General features: G+C 40.6%; 2 protein-coding genes across 10 annotated transcripts; both read right to left on the bottom strand.

The window, feature by feature from the left end:
- Positions 1-1,045: 1,045 nt before the first annotated feature.
- LOC106604605 (adhesion G protein-coupled receptor E2) lies at positions 1,046-17,269 on the bottom strand. Of its 9 annotated transcripts, XM_045718060.1 has the most exons (13): positions 6,366-7,146; positions 6,214-6,252; positions 5,487-5,546; positions 5,260-5,391; positions 4,912-5,043; positions 4,288-4,416; positions 4,132-4,169; positions 3,924-4,040; positions 3,685-3,847; positions 3,085-3,207; positions 2,791-2,957; positions 2,484-2,648; positions 1,046-1,723 (listed from the first exon to the last, which is right to left on the bottom strand). In XM_045718060.1, the coding sequence occupies exons 1-13, from the start codon at positions 6,394-6,396 to the stop codon at positions 1,565-1,567; spliced, it is 1,455 nt and encodes a 484-aa protein (XP_045574016.1). In that variant the 5' UTR covers positions 6,397-7,146; the 3' UTR covers positions 1,046-1,564. The 9 variants fall into 9 exon arrangements, with proteins under 9 accessions (XP_045574016.1, XP_045574014.1, XP_045574019.1 ...); XM_045718058.1 differs by lacking the exons at positions 6,214-6,252; positions 6,366-7,146 and adding an exon at positions 17,224-17,269; XM_045718063.1 differs by lacking the exon at positions 4,912-5,043 and having other exon boundaries at positions 6,366-7,149.
- Positions 10,888-17,193, bottom strand: LOC106604643 (adhesion G protein-coupled receptor E5). The gene is made up of 11 exons (XM_014199486.2): positions 17,055-17,193; positions 16,583-16,714; positions 16,354-16,485; positions 15,722-15,850; positions 15,566-15,603; positions 15,358-15,474; positions 15,123-15,285; positions 14,660-14,782; positions 14,352-14,518; positions 14,045-14,209; positions 10,888-13,070 (listed from the first exon to the last, which is right to left on the bottom strand). The coding sequence occupies exons 6-11, from the start codon at positions 15,367-15,369 to the stop codon at positions 13,047-13,049; spliced, it is 654 nt and encodes a 217-aa protein (XP_014054961.2). The 5' UTR covers positions 15,370-15,474; positions 15,566-15,603; positions 15,722-15,850; positions 16,354-16,485; positions 16,583-16,714; positions 17,055-17,193; the 3' UTR covers positions 10,888-13,046.
- Positions 17,270-26,656: the final 9,387 nt, after the last annotated feature.

The raw sequence follows: 26,656 nt of genomic DNA, 5'->3' as shown, positions 1-26,656 counted from the left end.
TCACTGCAGCAGCATTTCCCGTAACTTTCACATTCTCACTTGCTCTATCAGCATTGACAGGGAAGGGGATTGAATGCTTAACAGTTAGTGTGTCTTTGTGATTACACAAATGAAGAGGGTTTCTGGGTTTTTCTTCAAGTGGTGGTGGGACTATTTGTCCATGAAATCAATCATTTTCCTGACGAATTCTCCCTCCATAGCCGAAGCATCCTAATACATTGAAAGGCTACATTATCTAAATTTATGTTAGCTCAAAAGGTAGGTCGATTAACCAATGAAGAGAGAAGTTTCAAGAGCTAATGAGAGATATCAAAGTCATGATAATGATGGCAAATGCATTTGTGTGATAAACAGCCTGTTGGAAAATTAAGACGCAACTATGATCAAATGGTGGGAGACTTTAGATTTACGATATTAATATCACTCACACTATGTTCCTTCATGATGATCAACAGTAAATTTCAGGGCAGACATACATTCTCTAGTCTGGCTGACACAAAACGCGAAGTCTTCCTGACAAAGCTATCTCTCTCTGTGCACTTGTCGTCACTAGTTACTACAGCCACAAAGTCATAAGCCCCGCTTATTTCTAAAACGTCTCATCTTAATTAAAATCTGATTTGAAACCTAACACTAACCATATGCCTAACCCTAACCTTAAATTAAGACCAAAAAGCTTATTTTTGGGGGGATGGGGAATTTTTATGATACAGCCCATGTTTGGAACGCTCTTTCTTATTGCTCTATTAACTAATTTACTGCCTGGTGATGTCACCAGCAAGCCAAAACTCCATCATACCAAAACAGGCTGACATTTCAAACAGCTCTTACACTAAAAGGGCATTATCATAATGTCCACAATTTCACAGTCTTATTCCAACCTCAAAGTGTTTAAATATACATAAAACTCAGGAAATCATGTTCTTGACTGCATTGGGCCTTTAAGTCAGTTTGGAAGTCTTTACACCATGTGGGCAGTTCTGTCGGCCTAATGAGAGGCAAAAAAAGCAATGTTTTGGGTGAGCAATGATCAAATTCATTGTCCTTTCAGGATGATGTCGTGCTTTATTTTTGAAGAAACGGACAACTCATATTTAGATATTTATATCAGAATGGAGGAAATAATAGCGAGATGATTTTTGGAATTAAATACCTTCTCAAGCACTAAAATAAACAGGAAAATATTACTTTCACTTAAAATAACTCAGTTACAACAACAACCAAGTGGCATAATACTGGTCAAATGCAGCGTTGAGTGGATATACCACTATTCTCATCTCTACAAATTACACACCATGTTTAAGAGTAAAAGCATTTATGTATGTTGCCATAGAGATGAGAGCTCATCTGTTACACTCCAGAACTGATAAGAGTTATATACATGAGATATTGTATATCTATTAACATAAAGTTGTGTTCTTATATTTTTGTTTGTTTGATACATTTTTATACTACTTAAATAAAAAATGCTGGCATGTGGATGTCCTTGCAAGCCAAGAGACAACGTTACAAATTCATTCCAAGTAAAGCTTTTCTTAGAACACAAATAGTTAAAATCCATGTCTTATTTTCTATGGAGTTGTACATCCTGTTTCAGCCGGTTTCCTCCACGGCGTTTGCGGCTGACAAAGCGACACCACAGGGTTGTGATCAGGGACAGGACCACACAGGTCAGTGCCACAAACACACCCCCCCACATCACCAACGACAGCTGCCCGGTTCCCTGCCAACGAGGAATAACAAGCATCAGACACACACCGACTAGACAGTATGAACATGTCAAACACACAGCTGAGCCTCCAAAACAACATCAGCACTTAAGCACTCAACAAGCATCAAACTCCCCTAAATAATGTGACAAATGCATCAAACACTTACATTTACTATTTTAAAACATGAACATTTTCAGATTAATCAAAGGAAGTCTCTGACACACATATCTGGGAATATATTTTCTCCCCCTTCAGATGTGCTATACTAGCTACAGTAGGTTTCCATCGATTTGGTGACAGATTTACATGGGAATACTCTAAAATCTGCATTAAAACAATATGTACATTTTCCCACGAGATGTGTTTCATCAAATTGACTTGTTGCGGATAAAAGGCTGTGCTTGATGACATAGTGCAGATAAAAAAATACCCTTTGCGGTAAAATCTGTTGCCTAATAAACTGCATGCTTTCCCGACAAGTCGTAGTGGGAGGACCACACCCGTCATAGCTTGACTCCAAGTTTACTTCAATATGATGGTTATTACATCAATATTTGGCCATAAAAGCGTTTCCACTGACATTTCTTGCATAATTATTTTTACCGACACAAAAACATCCCACCTTGTCTAGCTTATTTTGTTTTCTTGACATTTAGAAAGTTTTCCAAAACATTTTCTGTTTCCATCAGGCCTGTCATGACATTTTTCATCCGACATGTACTTTACTCGCATAAAAAGGTTAGATGGAAAACTGGTTAGTGTTCTCATTACCTTTTTCTGATGGATTCCCTTCAGCAGAGCGAATGTGCTGAGATGGCTGCAGGAGCACACAGTTTGGTTGGAGTTTGACATCACTGAGGTGCAACCCAGCTCAGACCACACCCCCGGTCCATTCTCATCCGACCAATAAACACAGGTGGGGTCAACATCACTGGACTAGGATACAGTGTATATGGGTTGGGGTCAATTCCATTTAGACTCAGTAATTTCAGGAAAGAATTTGACTTAATGGAAAATATATCAATGAAAAACATGTTTTACTGACAGTCAGAAACTATTAAGTAGAGACAAGTGTTACCTGCAGGTGATTGAAGGTGAGATTAATCAGTTGGGGCAGGTTTGTTGTGTTGGAGTTGCTAACGGACACCGTCAAAGCACTGGACATGAGCTGCAGGTTCTGACGAGAAGTGGTGTCCTTCAGACTATCCAGATTCTTATAGCTGAGCAGAACGACAAACGCAAACCCTGCACATAAAAAACAACACAAGAAAACATAAGGCCTGATACAAAAACATGTACAACTCACAATATCTCAATGTATGCCTTTAATAATATTTGGAGCAGATGATTGGTACAGTAGGACTGCGGCTACCTTGGTAATTCTGGTAATCTCCAATCACCGTCTCCCAGGTGGTGTCAAGTTGAGTGTTCTCATTGGTCAGGCTGACTGGTCCTTTAGGTGGAGTCTTGTCTCTCCTCACCAGAATCTCAACGTCTGTTTTTCAAAAATATTGACAAAATCAACACAGACCAGAAAACACCATTACTGAAAGAACACAATATTGCATTACTTATATTTTAACATTGACACAATCTAATGTGCTTGTTAGTGCTCCGTTTATTATCAGTATGGTGCTCAGATTGCAGTACCTGCGAGGTGGTCAGTAAATGGCAAAGGGGGATACCTAGTCTGTTGTCCAACTGAATGTATTCAACTGAATTGTGTCTTCTGCATTTAACCCAACCCCTCTGAATCAGAGCGGTGTGGGCGGCTGCCTTAAATCGACATCCACATATTCGGCGCCCATGGAACAATGGGTTAACTGCCTTGCTCAGGGGCAGAATGACAGATTTTTACCTTGTCAGCTTGGGGATTCAATCCAGCAACCTTCCGGTTACTGGTCCAACGTTCTCACCACTAGGCTACCTGCCGCCCCATTGTAAATATGTGCTCAGTGTGTGTGTGTGTTACCTGTGTGGTTGGTCTCTATCCTGGTCACGTTCTCGGTCAGCAGTGGAGCGATCAGTCTGATCGAGATTTCAATGGTCTTCAGTAACTTAGTCACTTCACTGCTACTACGGTGACCATTGGACTGGAGGTCCAGTTGAAGAACATCAGTGGTATTAACCAGTAACTAGAGAAGAGAGACATAAGGGTTTTGTACGTGTGTGTGTGTGCGTTTGCATGTGTGTTTCTGTGTGGTGACTTACTGTCAAAAGCACATCTCCAGTTGGCAGCGGTCTTGTAGGTCCAGACAACGTAGAGTTGTTCAACACCAAACAGTTGTTTCTCAACAGAGACAAGAAACTGTCAAAGCCTGGTAGAGTCTGGGAGGAAAATGCATAAAAACATTTCAAGATCAAGGAAAAATACCCTTTACTCAATTAATAATGTAATATTTCTAAAGTAAAGCTTTACCTGTCCAGGCTGTGTTTCGTACTGGTCACAATTAAGCTCTAAAGTAAAAACATGGAGACATTATCTCAATACCCTTCTACAGTACACTATGTACAGACCTGTGCATGATAAAGGAATACATCATGGACGACAGGTGGAATGCTGCTTGTCTCTCACCTACACACTTATTTTGGTTTTTGCCAAAGTTAGTAAATCCAGCAGGACACTCGCACCAGTAACTGCCAATCAGGTTTTGACAGATGCCCCTCTTTCCACATACTCCGTCTGTATTACACTCGTCAATGTCTGAAAGAGGAAGAGAGAATTAAGGGAGAGAGGATGAAAGTGTGGGATGACAAGGAAAGGACGTCACACACAAACATTTTACCAGTGATATTCTCAGGCTCTAATCTAAACCCAGGAAGACACAGTATTAAACAGCCTGTGGTGTTGACGCATGTTCAATTGTCCCCACAGACGGGGAGAATGTCTATACACTCGTTGATATCTAAATAATGTTGATGAGTCCAAGTGTAAGAGAGTTTAAAATGTTTCACACTGCATCACCAAAATGGTACCTTTTCGGTGGTGCAGCTGGCTAGTGTTTTGTCAAGCAGACAGTTATGTGTGTTTGTTAATCAGAGGATAATTAGTTTGAGCCAGGGACAGTAAAGCAGGCACAGTGAAGCCTGTTACACAAAGAGTAAATAAAGTTTGAAAGAGAATATTTTGGGTCAGTCAAAATAAGACAGCATTGGATGGGACAGTCAGAAGACTCAAGAAGAATTATGTTTCTCTCACCTACACAAGAAGTTTGTCTGTCACCAGAGTTCCTAAATCCATTGGGACACTGGCACATGTAACTACCCACCTGATTAAGACAGGTTCCCCATTTCCCACAAATATCTGGGGACTCAACACACTTGTCTTTCTCTGAAAGAGAAAGCGTGTGTGTTGTCAAGCAGACAGTTATGTGTGTTTATTAATCAGAGGATAATTAGTTTGAGCCAGGGACAGTAAAGCAGGCACAGTGAAGCCTGTTACACATGGTGTAAATACAATTTGAAACAGAATATCTTGGGTCAGTCAAAATAAGACAGCATTGGATGGGAAAGTCAGAAGACTCAAGAAGAATTGTGTTTCTCTCACCTACACACGAAGTTTGTCTGTCACCAGAGTTCCTAAATCCATTGGGACACAAGCACATGTAGCTACAACCCGTATTACGACAGGTTCCCCAATTCCCACAAATATCTGGGGATTCAACACACTCGTCTATGTCTGAAAGAGAAAGCGTGTGGTGAGGATGAAGTGGAGATGGAGAGATGAGGGTGAGAGTCTGATTATAAGGATGATACTAAAGACAGAATTCTTACCCAAGCATTGTTGAGTGGCACCAGAAGTCAATAAACCCAGAAAAACATACACAGCAATACCTAAAAAATACATAAATTCTAAAAGCTTTAACAGGAGCAAGGTATTGTGTTTCATTTGAAAACAGCATAACATTTTGTAAAATTAGAATATTTCAGGTCATCCCACCCCCTCAACCTTTGACCTCCTAACAGCTAATTCCATGGGTGAAAGCACATGATAGTGTTGAAGCAAGCTGAATTGTCCCCACAGATGAGTGAGTTGTTACTACACTCGTCGATATCTAAATGACACCGCATATACAAAAGAATGTTATGACACGTGTAATGTCGTTACATGTCCTTTTAAAAGCACTGGTTTTGGCTAGTCCTGCTTACATACGATTCACTCTCAAACTCAAGGTAGCCATAAGAGTATTAGTTCAAAGCTCTATACATCAGAGAAAACAATGTTTGAAGTTATGACAGATCACATTTAAGTCACAATAAATACATATTTTTCTGATTAAAGACCCCCCTTAAAGTGAATGGTTTTAATGTTCTTGAGCAAGGTCTGGTTAATGCTGGAGAATGAACAAATGAACTATGTATAAATTGCTGATATAGGTGAATATTACTGATCAACCTAACAATACAATCATTTACAAAAATGAAGTCTAAAACCTTCACATTCAGTCTTTATCATCATCACAAATTTCATAACAAAAAATCCCCTTAGCTTCAGCCCCACCTTCCTGTGGCTCTCCATGACCATAGTCCTTGAGAAGCGCTAAATGAAGACATAAAAGAAAGGTTGAACTGCACACATACATATAATATATAGCTTTTAAACAGACTCAGTGATGATATGTTGGTCAAATAAAAAGCTGAACATTTACTGACCCAGAATCAGGAGATATATAATTGCTCCCATGCTCTCTGACAGGCGGTGAGTTAATGTCAAATGTCAGCTTGGCTTTAATTCTAAATAATGATTTGGTAACATCACGCACGTGGTAAGGACAGCGAAGTAAAAATAGCTCATCTTAACTAGCAAATTCTTTCTCTTTAAACAGCAACCACCCCTAAAAACCAACTTCTCATTTAGAAAACAGCATGTGTGGTATTGATATGAGTCCAAAACGTATTCTTCAGTGTCAAAATTGACTACCAATTGAAAATAGGATAATTTGTCATAAAGTCAGTCTTTAACTGAGTTTTGTGAGATTGTGGTCGTGACTACTGCATCACAACATAAATTAATTTTGTACCATTCCGTTTACTCCATTCCACCCATTATTATGAGCCATTCTCCCCTCAGCAGTCTCCACAGCTGTTCAATACTGCCCACATGCCCACAGCTGGCAGCACACAAGTAATCATCAATTCAGGGTGCTGCTGTACCCGACCCAATCATAATGCCTGTGGTAAATTTGGATTAACTTTGGATTTCCATATGGGGCTAGTTAGGGACCATCTGTAAATTGCACAATGTACATGGGATGGGATGTTAACATTCAAATAGCTCCAAATGTCAATGACTTAAAAACCTCAAACCAACTATAAATTGTAGAAATTAATTTACAAATATTGAAAGCATTTCATCAGAAAACTAAAGGGTGAGCAACATCAAAATATAGAACCTTGGCATGACCCTGGACAACACCCTGTCGTTCTCTGCAAACATCAAAGCAGTGACCCGCTCCTGCAGGTTCATGCTCTACAACATCCGTAGAGTACAACCCTACCTCACACAGGAAGCAGCGCAGGTCCTTATCAAGGCACTTGTCTTCTCCCGTCTGGACTTCTGCAACTCGCTGGAGGCTGCGCTCACCACTTGTGCAATCAAACCCCTGCAACTTATCCAGAACGTAGAAGCCCGCATGGTTTTCAACCTTCCCAAGTTCTCTCATGTCACCCCGCTTTTCCACACACTCCACAGGCTTCAAGTCGAAGCTTGCATCCACCACAAAACCATGGTGCTTTCCTACGGAACAGCAAGAGGAACTGCCCCTCCCTACCTTTAGGCTATGCTCAAACCCTACACCCCAAACTGAGCACTCCGTTCTGCCACTCCGTTCTGCCACCTCAGCTTCCACCTAAAGCTAGGACAGTAGAGCCTGCCCATCTTCCGAAAAAACATCTGAAACCCTACCTCTTCAAACAGTAACTTAAATAATCCTCCTCCTCACCTCGACCACCCCCCATTGTTTTAAATAACAAAAATCTAAAACACTAAACCAACACTTGCACTTTACACCCCCACCCCACCCCTCTTCTAGCTCTGAATCTACTGATAGCTACATTGAGTAAAAATGTACTTTCTATGCCTGTGATATGTGGTTCACCCACCTAGCTATCTTAAAATGAATGCACTATCTGGAAGTCGCTCTGGATAAGAGCATCTGTTAAATGACTAAAATGCAAATGTAGTTGTCTCTTTTCTCTCAATTAATTGGTGTTAAGTTGAGTGTTCTCATTGGTCAGACTGACTGGTCCTTCAGGTGGAGTCTTGTCTCTCCTCACCATAATCTCAGTCTCTGTTTTTCAAAATATTGACAAAATCAACACAGACCAGGAATCACCATTACTGAAAGAACACAATATTGCATTACTTATATTTTAACGTTGACACAATCTAATGTGCTTGTTAGTGCTCCGTTTATGATCAGTATGGTGCTCAGATTGTGGTCAACCTGTGGTGCCTGTGAGGTGGTCAGTAAATGGTAAATATGTGGTCAGCATGAGCTCTGAGTCTGTCTGTTACCTGTGTGGTTAGGTCTCTGGCAGCAGCTGAGCGTTCAGTCAGAGAGATTTCAATCTTCCTCAGTAACTTAGTCACTTCACTGCTACTACGGTGACCATTGGACTGGAGGCCCAGTTGAAGAACATCAGTGGTATTAACCAGTAACTAGATAAAAAGAGACAAGAGTTATATACTTGTTTGTGTTTGTGTGTTTTGACTTACTGTCAAAAGCACATCTCCAGTCAGTAACTATCTTGTAGTCCAGACATCATAGAGTTGCTCAACACCTAACTGTTTTTTCTCAGAGACAAGAAACTGTCAAAGCCTGGTACAGTCTGGGGGGGGGCACCTGTCCAGGCTGTGTTTCATGCTGGTCACACAAGCTCTAAAATAAAAACATGGAGATATATCTCAATACCCTTCTACAGTACACTATGTACAGACCTGTGCATGATAAAGGAGTACATCATGGACGACAGGTGGACTGGTGCTTGTCTCACACCTAGACACTTAGTTTGGTTTTTGCTAAAGTTAGTAAATCCAGCAGGACACTGGCACCAGTAACTGCCATTCAGGTTTTGGCCTGGGTAAATAAAACTTATGGTGGTTCAGTAGTCAGCCAGTACATGGAAGACAGACAAAAGGTAGAGTATTTAGACAAAACCCAACACAACAACACCCAAGAAGAAATGTGTCTCTCACCTGCACACTGAGTTTGTCTGTTGCCATAGCTACTGAATCCTGTGTGACCCTTGCACAGGTAGCTGCCCAGCTGATTGAGATCGATTCCCCGTTCCCCACAAATATGTTGGTTCTCAACACACTCGTCTATGTCTGACAGAGAAAGGGAGAAGGGAAAAGTAGTGGAGATGGAAAGATGATTAAAGATTGTATGTTGACAAAGAGAGGGGGATAATGCCTCACACGTTAACACAGTTACACTTTAAATAAGATTGTATTGACCACCACATCATTCAAAGCCAAGCGATCTGAAGCCAGAATAGCATTGACAGTAGTAGCTTTCAACGGTGTTGATACAAGTTGAATAGCCTACAGATGTTCTTCTCATTTAAGCACTCATTATATCTACATGAGGGAGATGAGAGGTGAATTTAGAAAGACTAGATTATCTTCTGAAAAAACATCCCACTACTAAACAGTACATCGTGTTGAACGTTTCTAAACAGGGTCTGTCTAATGCTGGAGATTATCAAAGGTCAACATTACTGATCAAAATACAGCACCAGTACAAATTTAGGACACACCAACTCATTCAAGGGGTTCTCTTTATTTTTACTATTTTCTACAATAGTGAAGACATCAAAACTATGAAATAATACATATGGAATCATGTAGTAACCAAGAAAGTGTTAAACAAATCAAAATAGATTTAATGTGTTAGAATCTTTAAAGTAGCCACCATTTGCTTTGATGACAGCTTTGCACACTCTTGGCATTCTCTCAACCAGCATTACCTGGAATGCTTTTCTGGCAGTCTTGGAGTTCCCACAGATGCTGACCACTTGTTGGCTGCTTTCCTTCACTCTGCGATCCAACTCATCCTAAACCATTTCAATTGGGTTGAGGTCAGGTGATTGTGGAGGCCACGTCATCTGATGCAGCACTCCATCACTCTCCTTCTTGGTCAAATAGCCCTTACACCGCCTGGAGGTTTGTTTTTGGGTCATTGTCCTGTTGAAAAACAAATGATAGTCCCACTAAGCACAAACCAGATGGGATGGCGTATCGCTACAGAATGCTGTGGTAGCCATGCTGTTTAAGTGTACCTTGAATTCTACATAAATCACTGACACTGTCACCAGCAAAGCATCTCCACACCATCATACCCCCTCCTCCATGCGTCACGGTGGGAACCACACATGCGGAGATCATCCGTTCACCTGCTCTGCGTCTCACAAAGCCACGGCGGTTGGAACCATAAATCGTAAATTTGGACCGGTCTAATGACCATTGCTCATGTTTCTTAGCCCAAGCAAGTCTCTTCCTCTTATTGGTGTCCTTTAGTAGTGGTTTCTTTACAGCAATTCGACCGTGAAGGCCTGATTCACGGAGTCTCCTCGGAACAGTTCATGTTGAGATGGGTCTGTTACTTGAACTCTCTGAAGCATTTATTCGGGCTGCAATTTCTGAGGGTGGTAACTCTAATGAACTTATTCTCTGCAGCAGAGGTAACTCTGGGTCTTCCTTTCCTGTGGCAGTCCTCATGAGAGCCAGTTTCATCATAGCGCTTGATGGTTTTTGCGACTGCACTTGAAGAAACTTTCAAAGTTCTAGAAATGTTCCACATTGACTGACCTTCATGTCTTAAAGTAATGATGGACTATCGTTTCTTTTGCAATTATGTTAGCACAGCTGAAAACTGTTGTACTGTTTAAAGAAGCAATAAATCTGGCCGCCAATAAACTGGTTGAGGTCCTGGAGCATCAGCGTTTTGTGGGTTCGATTACAGGCTGAAAATGGGCAGAAACAAAGAACTTTCTTCTGAAACTTGTCAGTCTATTCTTGTTCTGAGAAATTAAGGCTATTCCATGTGAGAAATTGATCAATTAGCCTTTTAAAATTATAAATGTGGATTAGCTAACACAACGTGAGATTGCAACACAGGAATGATGGTTGCTGATAATGGGCCTCTCTACGCCTATGTAGATATTCCAATAAAAATAAGCCGTTTCTAGGTACTATAGTCATTTACAACATTAACAATGTCTACACTGTATTACTGATCAATTTGATGTTATTTTAATGGACAAAAAATGTGTTTTTCTTTCAAAAACAAGGACATTTCAATGATGATGTGTTGGTCAAATAAAAAGCAGAAAATTGACCGACCCACAATCAGTAGAAATAGAATGTCTCCCATGATCTCTGACAGCTGGTGAGTTAATGTCACATGTCAGCTTGGTTTTTGTTCTAAAGAATAATTTGGAGACCTCACGGATGTGGTTAGCGCAGGGAAGTAAAATTATTTCCCCATAACTTGCATCGGCATTTTCTTGCAAGTCGAAAACAAAGAGGAACTGACTGGGTAGCATGAGAAGACCATTTGCATCGCAATTCACATCAGGTTGATTTGTCTAGTTTTGCGTAGGCCACGTCCATGAGTTCCATCCCTGAATTAGACTCTAGTGTAGAGGGTCTGTATCCAAGATCAGACATAAGAGGACACATTGATCTAAAACACCAACATGCACAGTATAGACTCTTATCAACAGGGCCACATAAACCAGCTGCCTTACCAAAAGTAGATTTAGAATCAATATTTCACTCTGAAGCACTGCTACTTATCTTTTTCTCTCCTTTTCAAAATGTCTTGCTCTTGATTTCTTTTGAAGATGTCTGACCTTTATGCAAATTTTAAAAGTCACTGCAGCAGCATTTCCTGTAACTTTCACTTTCTCACTTGCTCTATCAGCATTGACGGGGAAGGGGTTTGAATGCTTAACATTTAGTGTGTCTTTCTGATTACACAAATGAAGAGGGTTTCTGGGTTTTTCTTCAAGTGGTGGTGGGACTATTTGTCCATGAAATCAATCATTTTCCTGATGAATTCTCCCTCCATAGCCGAAGCATCCTAATACATTGAAAGGCTACATTATCTAAATTTATGTTAGCTCAAAAGATAGGTCGATTAACCAATGAAGAGAGAAGTTTCAAGAGCTAATGAGAGATATCAAAGTCATGATAATGATGGCAAATGCATTTGTGTGATAAACAGCCTGTTGGAAAATTAAGACGCAACTATGATCAAATGGTGGGAGACTTTAGATTTACGATATTAATATCACTCACACTATGTTCCTTCATGATGATCAACAGTAAGTTTCAGGGCAGACATACATTTCTCTAGTCTGGCTGACACAAAACGTGAAGTCTTCCTGACAAAGCTCTCTCTCTCTGTGCACTTGTCATCACTAGTTACTACAGCCACAAAGTCATAAGCCCCGCTTATTTCTAAAATGTCTCTTCTTAATTAAAATTTGATTTGAAACCTAACCCAAAACGTAAGCACACGGCTAACCATATGCCTAACCCTAACCTTAAATTAAGACCAAAAAGCTTATTTTGGGGGGGATGGGGAATGTTTATGATACAGCCCAGGTTTGGAACGCTCTTTCTTATTGCTCTATTAACTAATTTACTGCCTGGTGATGTCACCAGCAAGCCAAAATTCCATCCCACCAAACATTTCAAACAGCTCTTACACTAAAAGGGCATTATCATAATGTCCACAATTTCGCAGTCTTATTCCAACCTCAAAGTGTTTAAATATACATAAAAATCAGGAAATCATGTTCTTGACTGCATTGGCCCTTTAAGTCAGTTTTGAAGTCTTTACACCATGTGGGCAGTTCTGTCAGCCTAATGAGAGGCAAAAGAAAACAAGGTTTTGGGTGAGCAATGATCAAATTCATTTTACTTTCAGGATGATGTCGTGCTTATTTTTGAAGAAAGGGACAACTCAAATTTAGATATTTATATCAGAATGGAGGAAATAATAGCGAGATGATTTTTGGATTTAAATACCTTCTCAAGCACTGTAAAATAAACAGGAAAAATATTACTTTCACTTCTAATTAAATAAAAAATGCTGGCATGTGGAAGGCCTTGCAAGCCAAGAGACAATGTTACAAATTCATTCCAAGTAAAGCTTTTCTTAGAACACAAATAATTAAAATCCATGTCTTATTTTCTATTGAGTTGTTCATCCTGTTTCAGCCGGTTTCCTCCACGGCGTTTGCGGCTGGCAAAGCGACACCACAGGGTTGTGATCAGGGACAGGACCACACAGGTCAGTGCCACAAAAACACCCCCCCACATCACCAACGACAGCTGCCGCTTCCCTGCCAACGAGGAATAACAAGCATCAGACACACACCGACTAGACAGTATGAACATGTCAAACACACAGCTGAGCCTCCAAAACAACATCAGCACTTAAGCACTCAACAAGCATCAAACTCCCCTAAATAATGTGACAAATGCATCAAACACATTTACTATTATAGAACATTAACAGTTTCAGATTAACCAAAGGAAGACTCTGATACACATATCTGGGAATATATTTTCTCCCCCTTCAGATGTGCTATACTAGCTGCAGTAGGTTTCCATCCAATTGGTGACAGATTTACATGGGAATACTCTAAAATCTGCATTTAAACAATATGTACATTTTCCCACCAGATGTGTTTCATCAAATTGACTTGTTGCGGATAAAAGGCTGTGCTTGATGACATAGTGCTGATAAAAAATACCCTTTGCGGTAAAATGTCCATGTACCGAATAAAAACTACAAGTTAAATGGGTTTACATGGCATTTTCAACTCTGAGGGATTTCTCACTATTCTTTTTTTTTGCGCTTTATAGCAAATGTGCCCATTCCGGTATTGGAACGTGCCCTGAAACCCACAGCGCTATTTGAAAGCAGCATCAAGCTCATCACCATGCACATTCACCACCCCGTGAAGTTCAACATAAACATATTTAATCTGTTGCCTAATAAACTGCATGCTTTCCCGACAAGTCGTAGTGGGAGGACCACACACATCATAGCTTGACTCCAAGTTTACTTCGATATGATGGTTATTACATCAATATTTGGCCATAAAAGCGTTTCCACCGACATTTCCTGCATAATTATTTTTACCGACACAAAAACATCCCACCTCGTCTAGCTTATTTTGTTTTCTTGACATTTCAAAAATTTTCCGAAACATTTTCTGTTTCCATCAGGCCTGTCATGCCATTTTTCATCCGACATGTACTTTACTCGCATAAAAAGGTTCGATGGAAAACTGGTTAGTGTTCTCATTACCTTTTCCGTACTGATTATGTTCACCAGAGCGAATGTGCTGAGATGGTTGCAAGAGCACACAGTGTGGGTGGAGTTTGACATCACTGAGGTGCAACCCCGCCCAGACCACACCCCCGGTCCATTCTCATCCGACCAATAAACACAGGTGGGGTCAACATCACTGGACTAGGATACAGTGTATATGGGTTGGGGTCAATTCCATTTAGACTCAGTAAATTCAGGAAAGAATGTGACTTCATGAAAAGTATATCAATGAAAAACATGTTTTAATGACATCCAGAAACTATTAAGTAGACACAAGTGTTACCTGCAGGTGATTGAAGGTGAGATTAATCAGGTCGGGCAGGTTTGTTGTGTTGGAGTTGCTAACGAACACCGTCGAAGCACTGGACATGAGCTGCTGGCTCTGATGAGAAGTGTTGTCCTTCAGACTATCCAGATTCTTATTGCTGAGCAGAACAACAAACGCAAACCCTGCACATAAAAAAACAACACAAGAAAACATAAGGCCTGCTACAAAAACATGTACAACTCACAATATCCCAAGTGAATCCATCAATGTATGTCTTTAGTCATATTTTGAGCAGATGATTGGTACTGTAGGACTGCGACTACCTTGGTAATTCAGGTCATCTCCAATCACCGTCTCCCAGGTGGTGTCAAGTTGCGTGTTCTCATTGGTCAGGCTGACTGGTCCTTCAGGTGGAGTCTTGTCTCTCCTCACCATAATCTCAACCTCTGTTTTTCAAAATAATGACATAATCAACACAGACCAGAAATCAGTCAGTAAATGGGAAAGGGGGATACCTAGTCTGTTGTCCAACTGAATTGTGTCTTCTGCATTTAACCCAACCCCTCTGAATCAGAGCAGTGCGGGCGGCTGCCTTAAATCGACATCCACATCTTCGGCGCCCATGGAACAATGGGTTAACTGCCTTGCTCAGGGGCAGAATGACAGATTTTTACCTTGTCAGCTCGGGGATTAAATCTAGCAAACTTCCGGTTAGTGGTTCAACATTCTCACCACTAGGCTACCTGCCGCAACATTGTGAATATTTGCTCAGTGTGTGTGTGTTACCTGTGTGGTTGGTCTCTATCCTGGTCATGTTCTCTGTCAGCAGTGGAGCGATCAGTCTGATCGAGATTTCAATGGTCTTCAGTAACTTAGTCACTTCACTGCTACTACGGTGACCATTGGACTGGAGGTCCAGTTGAAGAACATCAGTGGTATTAACCAGTAACTAGAGAAGAGAGACATAAGGGTTTTGTACGAGTGTGTGCATTTGCATGTGTGTTTCTGTGTGGTGACTTACTGTCAAAAGCATATCTCCAGTTGACAGCGGTCCTGTAGGTCCAGACAACGTAGAGTTGTTCAACACCAAACAGTTGTTTCTCAACAGAGACAAGAAACTATCAAAGCCTGGTAGAGTCTGGGAGGAAAATGCATAAAAACATTTCAAGATCAAGGAAAAATACCCTTTACTCAATTAATAATGTAATATTTCTAAAGTAAAGCTTTACCTGTCCAGGCTGTGTTTCGTACTGATCACAATTAAGCTCTAAAGTAAAAACATGGAGACATTATCTCAATACCCTTCTACAGTACACTATGTACAGACCTGTGCATGATAAAGGAATACATCATGGACGACAGGTGGAATGCTGCTTGTCTCTCACCTACACACTTATTTTGGTTTTTGCCAAAGTTAGTAAATCCAGCAGGACACTCGCACCAGTAACTGCCAATCAGGTTTTGACAGATGCCCCTCTTTCCACATACTCCGTCTGTACTACACTCGTCAATGTCTGAAAGAGGAAGAGAGAGATGGCGAATTCAGGGAGAGAGGATGAAAGTGTGGGATGACAAGGAAAGGACGTCACACACAAACATTTTACCAGTGATATTCTCAGGCTCTAATCTAAACCCAGGAAGACACAGTATTAAACAGCCTGTGGTGTTCACGCATGTTCAATTGTCCCCACAGACGGGGAGAATGTCTATACACTCGTTGATATCTAAATAATGTTGATGAGTCCAAGTGTAAGAGAGTTTAAAATGTTTCCACCTGCATCACCAAAATGGTACCTTTTCGGTGGAGCAGCTGGCTAGTGTTTTGTCAAGTAGACAGTTATGTGTGTTTATTAATCAGAGGATAATTCGTTTGAGCCAGGGACAGTAAAGCAGGCACAGTGAAGCCTGTTACACATGGTGTAAATACAATTTGAAACAGAATATTATGGGTCAGTCAAAATAACACAGCATTGGATGGGACAGTCAGAAGACTCAAGAAGAATTGTGTTTCTCTCACCTACACACAGAGTTTTTCCGTCGCTAGAGTTCCTAAATCCATTGAGACACTGGCACAGGTAGCTACCCACCTGATTAAGACAGGTTCTCCATTTCCCACAAATCTCTGGAAACGTAGCACATTCGTCTATGTCTGAAAGAGAAAGCGTGTGGTGAGGATGAAGTGGAGATGGAGAGATGAGGGTGAGAGTCTCTGATTATAAGGATGATACTAAAGACAGAATTCTTACCCAAGCATTGTCGTGTGGCACCAGTAAAGTCGTCAAACCCAGTATTACACCCACAGCTGTAGCCATCCTTACTTTTGTAACAAGATGAATTGTCCACACAGATGACTGAGTTTTTACTGCACTCGTCGATATCTAAATGACACCACATATACAAAAGAATGTTATGACACGTGTAATGTCGTTACATGTCCATTTAAAAGCACTGGTTTTGGCTAGTCCTGCTTACAGATCATATTTAAGTCACAATAAATACATATTTTCTGATTAAAGACCCCCTTTAAAGTGAATGGTTTTAATGTTCTTGAGCAAGGTCTGGTTAATGCTGGAGAATGAACAAATGAGCCATGTATAAATTGCTGATATAGGTGAATATTACTGATCAACCTAACAATACAATCATTTACAAAAATGAAGTCTAAAACCTTCACATTCAGTCTTTATCATCATCACAAATAGCATAACACAAAATCACCTTAGCTTCAGCCCCACCTTCCTGTGGCTCTCCATGACCATAGTCCTTGAGAAGCGCTAAATGAAGACATAAAAGAAAGGTTGAACTGCACACATACATATAATATATAGCTTTTAAACAGACTCAGTAATGATATGTTGGTCAAATAAAAAGCTGAACATTTACTGACCCAGAATCAGGAGATATATAATTACTCCCATGCTCTCTGACAGGCGGTGAGTTAATGTCACACGCCAGCTTGGCTTTAATTCTAAATAATGATTTGGTAACATCACGCACGTGGTAAGAACAGTGAAGTAAAAATAGCTAATCTTATCTAGCAACGTCTTTCTCTTTAAACAGCAACCGCCCCTAAAAACCAACTTCTCATTTAGAAAACAGCCTATGTAGCATCGATATGAGTCCAAAACGTATTCTTCAGTGTCAAAATTGACTACCAATTGTAAATAGGATAATTTGTCATTAAGTCAGTCTTGAAAACCTCTTACATCTAGATGTTCCGCTAGCGGAACGCCTCGCCAATATCCAATGATAGGGCGTGGCGCGAATTACAAACTCCTCAAAAATCCCAAAACTTCCATTTTTCAAACATATGACTATTTTACACCATTTTAAAGACAAAACTCTCCATTATCTAACCACATTGTCCGATTTCAAAAAGGCTTTACAACGAAAGCAAAACATTAGATTATGTCAAGAGAGTACCCAGCCAGAAATAATCACACACCCATTTTTCAAGCTAGCATATAATGTCACAAAAACCAAAGCCACAGCTAAATGCAGCACTAACCTTTGATGATCTTCATCAGATGACACTCCTAGGACATTATGTTATACACTACATGCATGTTTTGTTCAATCAGGTTCATATTTATATCAAAAAACAGCTTTTTACATTAGCATGTGACGTTCAGAACTAGCATACCCACCGAACACTTCCGGTGAATTTACTAAATTACTCACGATAAACGTTCACAAAAAACATAACAATTATTTTAAGAATTATAGATACAGAACTCCTTTATGCAATCGCGGTGTCCAATTTTAAAATAGCTTTTCGGTGAAAGCACATTTTGCAATATTCTGAGTAGATATCCCGGCAATCATGGCTAGCTATTTTGACACCCACCAAGTTTGGCACTCACCAAACTCAGATTTACTATAAGAAAAATTGGATTACCTTTGCTGTTCTTCATCAGAATGCACTCTCAGGACTTCTACTTCAACACCCAATGTTGTTTTGGTTCCAAATAATCCATAGTTATATCCAAATAGCTGCGTTCTGTTCTTGCGTTCAAGACACTATCCGAACGGTGACGCTGTTTAAAATCAATTTTTATGCGATTTTTCTCGTAAAATAGCGATAATTTTCCGACCGGGAGACATTGTATCCATTCAAAGACTGAAAGAAGTAAAATGGAGTCGTCACATGCACGCGCACGCCCGTGTCATTGTTCTCAGATCGACCACTTTCCAAATCCCCTACTGTTTTTCGCCCAGGGACTGCAGAGTCATCATTCCCCATTCTGGCGCCTTCTGAGAGCCTATGGGAGCCTTAGAAAATGTCACGTTACAGCAGAGATCCTCTATTTTCCATAAAGAGGCTATAGAAGGCCAAGAAATGGTCAGAGAGGGCACTTCCTGTATGGAATCTTCTCAGGTTTTGGCCTGCCATATGAGTTCTGTTATACTCACAGACACCATTCAAACAGTTTTATAAACTTTAGTGTGTTTTCTATCCAAATAAAATAAGTATATGCATATTCTAGTTTCTGGGCAGGAGTAATAACCAGATTAAATCGGGTACGTTTTTTATCCAGCCGTGAAAATACTGCCCCCTATCCTTAACAGGTTTTTTAACTGAGTTTTGTGAGATTGTGGTCTTGACTACTGCATCACAACATAAATTAAGGTTGGGTTTGTTGAAATTGAGTGTAATGGATGGAATGGAGTGAATGGAATATTATCAAATCCATGAAAACCATGTTTTTTATACCATTCCATTTACTCCATTCCAACCATTATTATGAGCCATTCTCCCCTCAGCAGTCTCCACAGCTGTTCAATACTGCCCACATTCCCACAGCTGGCAGCACACAAGTAATCATCAATTCGGAGTGCAGCTGCACCCGACCCAATCGTAATGCCTGTGGTAAATTTGGATTAACTTTGGATTTCCTTATGGGGCTAGTTAGGGACCATCTGTAAATTGCACAATGTACATGGGATGGTATGTTAACATTCAAATAGCTCCAAATGTCAATGACTTAAAAACCTCAAACCAACTATAAATTGTAGAAATTCATTTACAAATATTGAAAGCATTTCATCAGAAATCTAAAGGTTGTGCAACATGAAAATATAGAACCTTGACATGACCCTGGAGAACACCCTGTAGTTCTCTGCAAACATCAAATCAGTGACACGCTCCTGCAGGTTCATGCTCCACAACATCCGTAGAGTACAACCCTACCTCACACAGGAAGCAGCGCAGGTCCTTATCCAGGCATTTGTCCTCTCCCGTCTGGACTACTGCAACTCGCTGGAGGCTGCGCTCACCACTTGTGCAATCAAACCCCTGCAACTTATCCAGAACGTAGAAGCCCGCATGGTTTTCAACCTTCCCAATTTCTCTCATATCACCCCGCTTTTCCGCACACTCCACTGGCTTCCAGTCGAAGCTTGCATCCACTACAACAGCATGCTGCTTTCCTACGGAACTAGCAAGAGGAACTCCCCCTCCCTACCTTTATGCTATGCTCAAACCCTACACCCCAAACCGAGCACTCCGTTCTGCCACCTCAGCTTCCCCCGAAGCTAGGACAGTAGGGTCCCTGCCCATCTTCCGAAAACATCTGAAACCCTACCTCTTCAAACAGTATCTTAAATAATCCTCACCTCGACCACCCCCCATATTTTAAAATAAAAAATATAAAACACTTAACCAGCACTTGCACTTTACACCCCCACCCCACCCCTCTTCTAGCTCTGAATCTACTGATAGCTACATTATTGAGGAAAAATGTACTTTTTATGCCTGTGACATGTGGTTCACCCACCTAGCTATCTTAAAATGAATGCACTATCTGGAAGTCGCTCTGGATAAGAGCATCTGTTAAATGACTAAAATATAAATGTAGTTGTCTCCTTTCTCTCAATTAGTTTCAGCCAGCTGGTGTGCGATTGTGGCAAAGTTGGTTGGACATTGTATAGCCTAGCTCCAGTGTTAGTTAGGGACATCAATCAATTATCATTTTTTAAACAAATAATTAATTGACTAATGTCGGTTTAATTATTTGAATTCCATTTTGTTTGGTGGTTTTCTGCGATCTCAATGCTCACATTGCACAGTTTCCCAAGAGATAAATCAGAGCCTGTCTGTGTTTCTTTTACGCCTCCTGCGGAAGAGACAGAAGAATGCTCGATCGTGAGGGGATATAGAGAACAACTGATACTTTGCAAGGTATCTCTACCTGAAAATGCATGATCTAAGTGATTGATAGTTGGTTTTCAGCAGTCATAAAAGTTTGCCTTAATTACTTTGAAGAAGTACAAAATAGTCATTTTGTCAGACAGCATAGACAACAGCTGAGATGAGATGATTACTTGGAATGAAATTATGAAGTTGTAAAAAAAAACACACACTGTAACTCTTCTGCATTAAAATCCCGTAAACCCAAATTCTTCTCTGCAGATGCCACCACAACACCTATTTTCTGTAGTACAGTTGATCACCATGGCAATAAACGCTAAAAAGCCAACCTCATTGTCGCAAATTTCATTCGTAGGCCTAGCACTCTGTACTGGGAAAAGTCTACTACTCACCAGGAGCATCTTAGGATCCCTCTCCCTTGACCCATCTTCCTGTACTTTCTTCTCTGCCTCAACATACGACCCCTTCTGTACAACTCTGACCCTGGCAACCTAAACCTTCCTCTCGCACCGCACCACTTCTGATCCCCAGGAACATGGGCACCTCTACAGTTAACACATACCGCTTCTTTCACTGATACTACACATTCCTTTGTCCCGTGCCCTCCTGAACACTTCGCACACCTTGGAATCTCCCTCCTACACACTGCCGCAACATGACCAAGAACTTGAGAGGAATGTATATCTTCCTCAACGAGGACTATCCTGAAGCTGTGCGCCAAAACAGGAAAGAACTGATCCCAGCCATGAAAGCTGCCAGGAACCTGAAACACTGTAGTGGATTTGGCACAAAAGCTCTTACGGGATAACTGATATATCCTAACATTACTTTGTCGGGTAACGTCTCAGCATCATAGCTGAAAAGGACAGAGAGTGACTCTTCTGTTTCAGCACGCTCGCCACCGGGTCTGCGTCGCAACAAACGGTGGGTTGTCACAGACACCGGGAATCCACCTCCACCCTTACCGTTACGAACGAACAAAAAGAGCGAACAAAAAGAGACCTATAAGCAGTTATTACAACAACAAGAAAATAGTTTCAAGTGTTTTGTCCAAATACTCGTGGATTCTACTAATAAAAGAATGGACGACCTGACTAGAGAGGTCCAGGACCTGAAGAACAGTTTGCAGTTCTCTCAGGATCAGCTCAATGAGTTGAAACAGGAGAAAGGCAAGATGACAGCAATCTGTAAGTCATTGAGAGATGACATCAGTTCTGTGTGTGAATCCATGATAACAATGACAGATAAATCAGACTATCTCAAGGGACAATCAAGGCGAAACAACATGGTTGTGTATGGAATTGCAGAATCTCCACATGAGACCTGGATGGAGTCTGAGGACAAAGTGAGGGAAATGATCTCTGGGAAATTGAAGATGGACCACAGGAAGATTGAGGTGGAGCGCGCCCACAGGACTGGAAAACCCACTACCGAGCCCAGGTGATAGGCCCAGGCCGATAGTGGTCAAGTTCCTGAGGTTCAAGGACAAGGTAGCTGTTCTGGAAAGAGCCAAGAACTTGAGAGGAATGTATATCTTCCTCAACGAGGACTATCCTGAAGCTGTGCGCCAGAAGAGGAAAGAACTGATCCCAGCCATGAAAGCTGCCAGAGCGCGTGGGGACAGGCTCATTGTCAACCCTCCCTCCCAAAAGCCTGGAAGGGATGATAAAACCAAGCCTATGGGTTCGTAGCCTCAACCCCGCAGCACACACACAGCCCAATGGATTAATGCATTGCTGAATGTATATATTTTTTTATCTTGCTTTGTCTGCTCTTTCAATATTATGTCTATCACTGATAAGCTAGGAAAGGGCTGAAAACAGCCCATATGAATATATGTAGCCTTAGAAATAAGGTTCATGAAATCAATAACTTGCTAACATCAGATAACACTCATATATTAGCCATTTCTGAGACTCACTTAGATAATTCATTTGATGATACATCAGTAGTAATTCAAGGATATAACATTTATAGAAGAGACAGAAATGCTTATGGGGGAGGAGTTGCTGTATTTATTCAGAGCCATATCCCTGTAATGCTTAGAGAATATCTTATGTCAAGTGTTATTGAATTGTTGTGGATGCAGGTTCACTTGGCACATCTAAAGACTTTTCTTTTGGGGTGTTGCTATAGGCCACCAAGTGCTAACAGTCAGTATCTAAATAATATGTGTGAAATGCTTGATAGTGTATGTGATGTAAACAGAGAGGTCTACTTTCTTGGGGAGCTGAATATTGGCTGGTTTTCAAGAGGAAGCTTCTTACTGTAACTAGTGCCAGACTCTGCACTTAATACATTTATGAAATTGCTTCTTCCAATTATTGATAAACATGCACCTGTTAAGAAACTGACTGTTAGAACTGTTAAGGCTCCATGGATTGATGAGGAATTGAAAAACTGTATGGTTGAAAGAGATGGGGCAAAAGGAGTGGCTAATAAGTCTGGCTGTACATCTGACTGGCTTATTTACTGCAAATTAAGAAATTATTGACTAAACTCAATAAAAAGAAGAAGAACATTTATTATGAAGCCAAGCTCAATGATATAAATAATGATGGAAAAAAAACTTTGGAGTACTTAAATTAAATTGTGGGCAGCTCAACTACATTTTTAATCGAATCAGATGTCTTATTCATCACAAAACCATTTGATGTTGCCAATTATTTTAATGATTATTTCATTGGCAAAGTGGGCAAACTTAGGCAGGAAATGCCCACGACAAACAGTGAGCAATTATATTCATGTATAAAAAAACAAATGATGGAGGAAAAGCAGTGCAAGTTTGAATTTTGTAAAGTTAGTGTGGGAGAGGTGTAAAAATTATTGATAACGATCAATAAAGACAAACCTCCTGGCATTGACAACTTAGATGGAAAGCTACTGAGGATGGTGGCTGACTCTATAAACACTCCTATCTGTCATATTTTTAATCTGAGCCTAGAGTAAAGTCTTTGTCCTCAGGCCTGGAGGGATGCCAAAGTAATACCGCTGCCCAAGAGTGGTAAAGCGGCCTTTACTAGTTTTAACAGCAGACCTATAAGCTTGCTGCCAGCTCTTAGCAAACTGTTGGAAGAAATAGTGTTTGACCAAATACAATGCTATTTCTCTGTAAACAAATTAACAACAGACTTTCAGCATGCTTATAGAGAAGGGCACTCAACATGTACTGCACTGACACAAATGACTGATGATTGGTTGAAAGAAATTGATAATAAGAAGATTGTGGGAGCTGTACTGTTAGATTTCAGTGCAGCCTTTGATATTATTGACCATAACCTGTTGTTGAAAAAACTTAAGTGCTATGACTTTTCAACCTCTGCCATATCGTGGGTTCAGAGGTATCTATCTAATAGAACTCAAAATGTTTTCTTTAATGGAAGCGTCTCTAATGTCAAACATATAAAGTGTGGTGTACCACAGGGCAGCTCTCTAGGCCCTCTACTCTTTTCTATTTTGACCAATGACCTGCTACTGGCATTAAACAAAGCATGTGTGTCCATGTATGCTGATGTTTCAACCATATACGCATCAGCAACCACAGCTAATGAAGACACTGAAACCCTTAACAAAGAGTTGCAGTCTGTTTATGGAAAGGGTGGCCAGTAATAAACGGGTCCTGAACATCTCTAGAACTAAGTGCATTGTATTTGGTACAAATCATCCCTTAAGTGCTAGACCTCAGCTGAATCTGGTAATGAATGGTGTGGCTGTTGAACAAGTTGAGGAGACTAAATTACTTGGAGTTACCTTAGATTGTTAACTGTCATGGTCAAAACATATAGATTCAATGGTTGCAAAGATGGGGAGAGGTCTAGCCGTAATAAAGAGATGGTCTGCTTTTTTGACACCACAGTCCAAAAAGCAAGTTCTGCAGGCTCTAGTTTTGTCTAATCATGATTATTGTCCAGTCGTGTGGTCCAGTGCTGCAAGGAAAGACCTAGTTAAGCTGCAGCTGGCCCAGAACAGAGCAGCAAGTTTTGCTCTTAATTGTAATCAGAGGGCTAATATTAGTACTATGCATGCCAGTCTCTCTTGGCTAAGAGTTGAGGAGAGACTGACTGCATCACTTCTTCTTTTTATAACAAACATTGTTAACTTACACACAGCTCTGACACACACACACTTACCCACCAGACATGCCACAAGGAGTATTTTCATAGTCCCCAAATCCAGAACAAATTCAAGAAAACTTACAGTATTATATAGAGCCCTTATTGCATGGAACTTCCATCCTTCCATCTCATATTGCTCAAATAAACAGCAAAACTGGTAAAGCAACACCTCGCTGCACAACGCCTCTCCCTTATTTGACCTAGATAGTTTGTGTGTGTGCATTGATATGTAGGCTACGTGTGCCTTTTTAAAAATGGATGTAGTTCTGTCCTTGAGCTGTTCTTGTCTAATGATGTTCTGTATTATGTTTCATGACTTGTGTGGATCCCAGGAAGAGTAGCTGCTGCTTTTGCAACAGCTAATGGGGATCCTAATAAAATACCAAAATACCCCAGTAATCACTCCTATCAATGGCGCCCTGTTCCTGAGAGCAAAGCAAGTAACAGGTATTTTCCCCTTTCGCGTTGTGCAGAGCACCCGCTGCCTCTGGGAGGAAGAAACACAAAAAATCTTCACAAGTCCACGTCACTGATTCAAAAGTACCCAACTCCTTTTTCACCCAATCTGAACCCACGTGTCAGCCAAAAGGCAGCGGTCCACTTTCTCCAAAAATGGCACTCCTACTCTACCAAAATCATCTTTATCATGACCATCGGGGCGAGGCTCGGACTCTGAGACCTTCACTACACCTGCCACCTCAGGTAATTCATCCTCCTCTTCTAGTTCATCTCCAGAGCTACTGGAGTACAGCTCATTCTTATGAACTCGACACCAATCTTCCTCGACACATTGTCTCCCTCATTGTTGCTAGCTTTATCGGATTCAAACTTGTAACCTACTTTCTTCCATCTCCTCATCGACCCCAACCCTGGAAATATACATCCGTTACAATTCTTATCACTTTCACTGTCAGACACCATGTTCCAGGCATAGACTGTAAAAAATACAGTAAAAATAAAAAAAACTGTCTCCATCCCGTGTGTGAATGACTTCATTAGGTCTTAAAGAGACAGCGTGCACTTTCATAAAAGACGAGATTGTGTCTTTTTATGCAAATGTTGTTGATCAGTATAATAAAATAAGTCCCAAATGGAAGGGAAACAGATTGTTTGTCATCTGTAGCCTCATGATATCAGCCAAAACAAGCTCACTAACACTATTGAATATGCATTCACCTGAATTATGAATACGCCTAGGCTATATCTTGGTTGATTTACCCAGTTTATCAATAGAGATTTACCATTCAAATAAATGATTATCATTATGTTGTTAAATATATAAATGCAACATGTAAAGTGTTGGTCCTATGTTTCATGAGCTGAAATAAAAGATCCCAGAAATGTTTCATAGGCACAAAACGCTTATTTCTCACAGATTTTGTCCACACATTTATTTACATCCCTGTTAGTGAGCATTTCTCCTTTTCCAAGACAATCCATCCACCTGACAGGTGTGGTATATCAAGAAGCTGATTAAACAGCATGATCATGACACAGGTGCACCTTGTGCTGGGGACAATAAAAGGCCACTTTAAAATGTGCTGTTTTGTCACATAACACAATGCCACAGATGTCTCAAGTTTTGAGGGAGCTTGCAATTGGCATGCTGACTGCAGAAATGTACAACAGAGTTGTTGCCAGAGAATTTCATGTTAATTTCTCTACCATAAACCACCTCCAACGTCGTTTTAGAGAATTTGTCAGTACGTCCAATCGGCCTCACAACTGCAGACCACGTGTAACCACGCCAGCCCAGGACATCCGGCTTCTTCACCTGCGGGATTGTCTCAGACCATCCAGGAGTATACCAGGAGTCTCCCCAGGAGGCTCCCCAGGCCCACCCATGGCTGTGCCGCTGCCCAGCCATGTGAAATCGATAGATTAGGGCCTAATAAATCTATTTCAATTGACTGATTTCCTTATATGAACTGTAACTCAGTAAAATTGTTGAAATTGTTGCATATTGTGTTCATATTTTTGTTCAGTATAGTTAGATTCATAAAAACAAAGTCAAATTTATTGTATGATTGTATAATTGACTGTATAAACTGACA

This window comes from Salmo salar, chromosome ssa05 (assembly GCF_905237065.1).
Source record: "Salmo salar chromosome ssa05, Ssal_v3.1, whole genome shotgun sequence".
Classification (NCBI taxonomy): Eukaryota; Metazoa; Chordata; class Actinopteri; order Salmoniformes; family Salmonidae; genus Salmo; species Salmo salar.
Note: the sequence above shows the minus strand (reverse complement) of the source record. Positions and strands in the feature narration are given on the sequence as shown.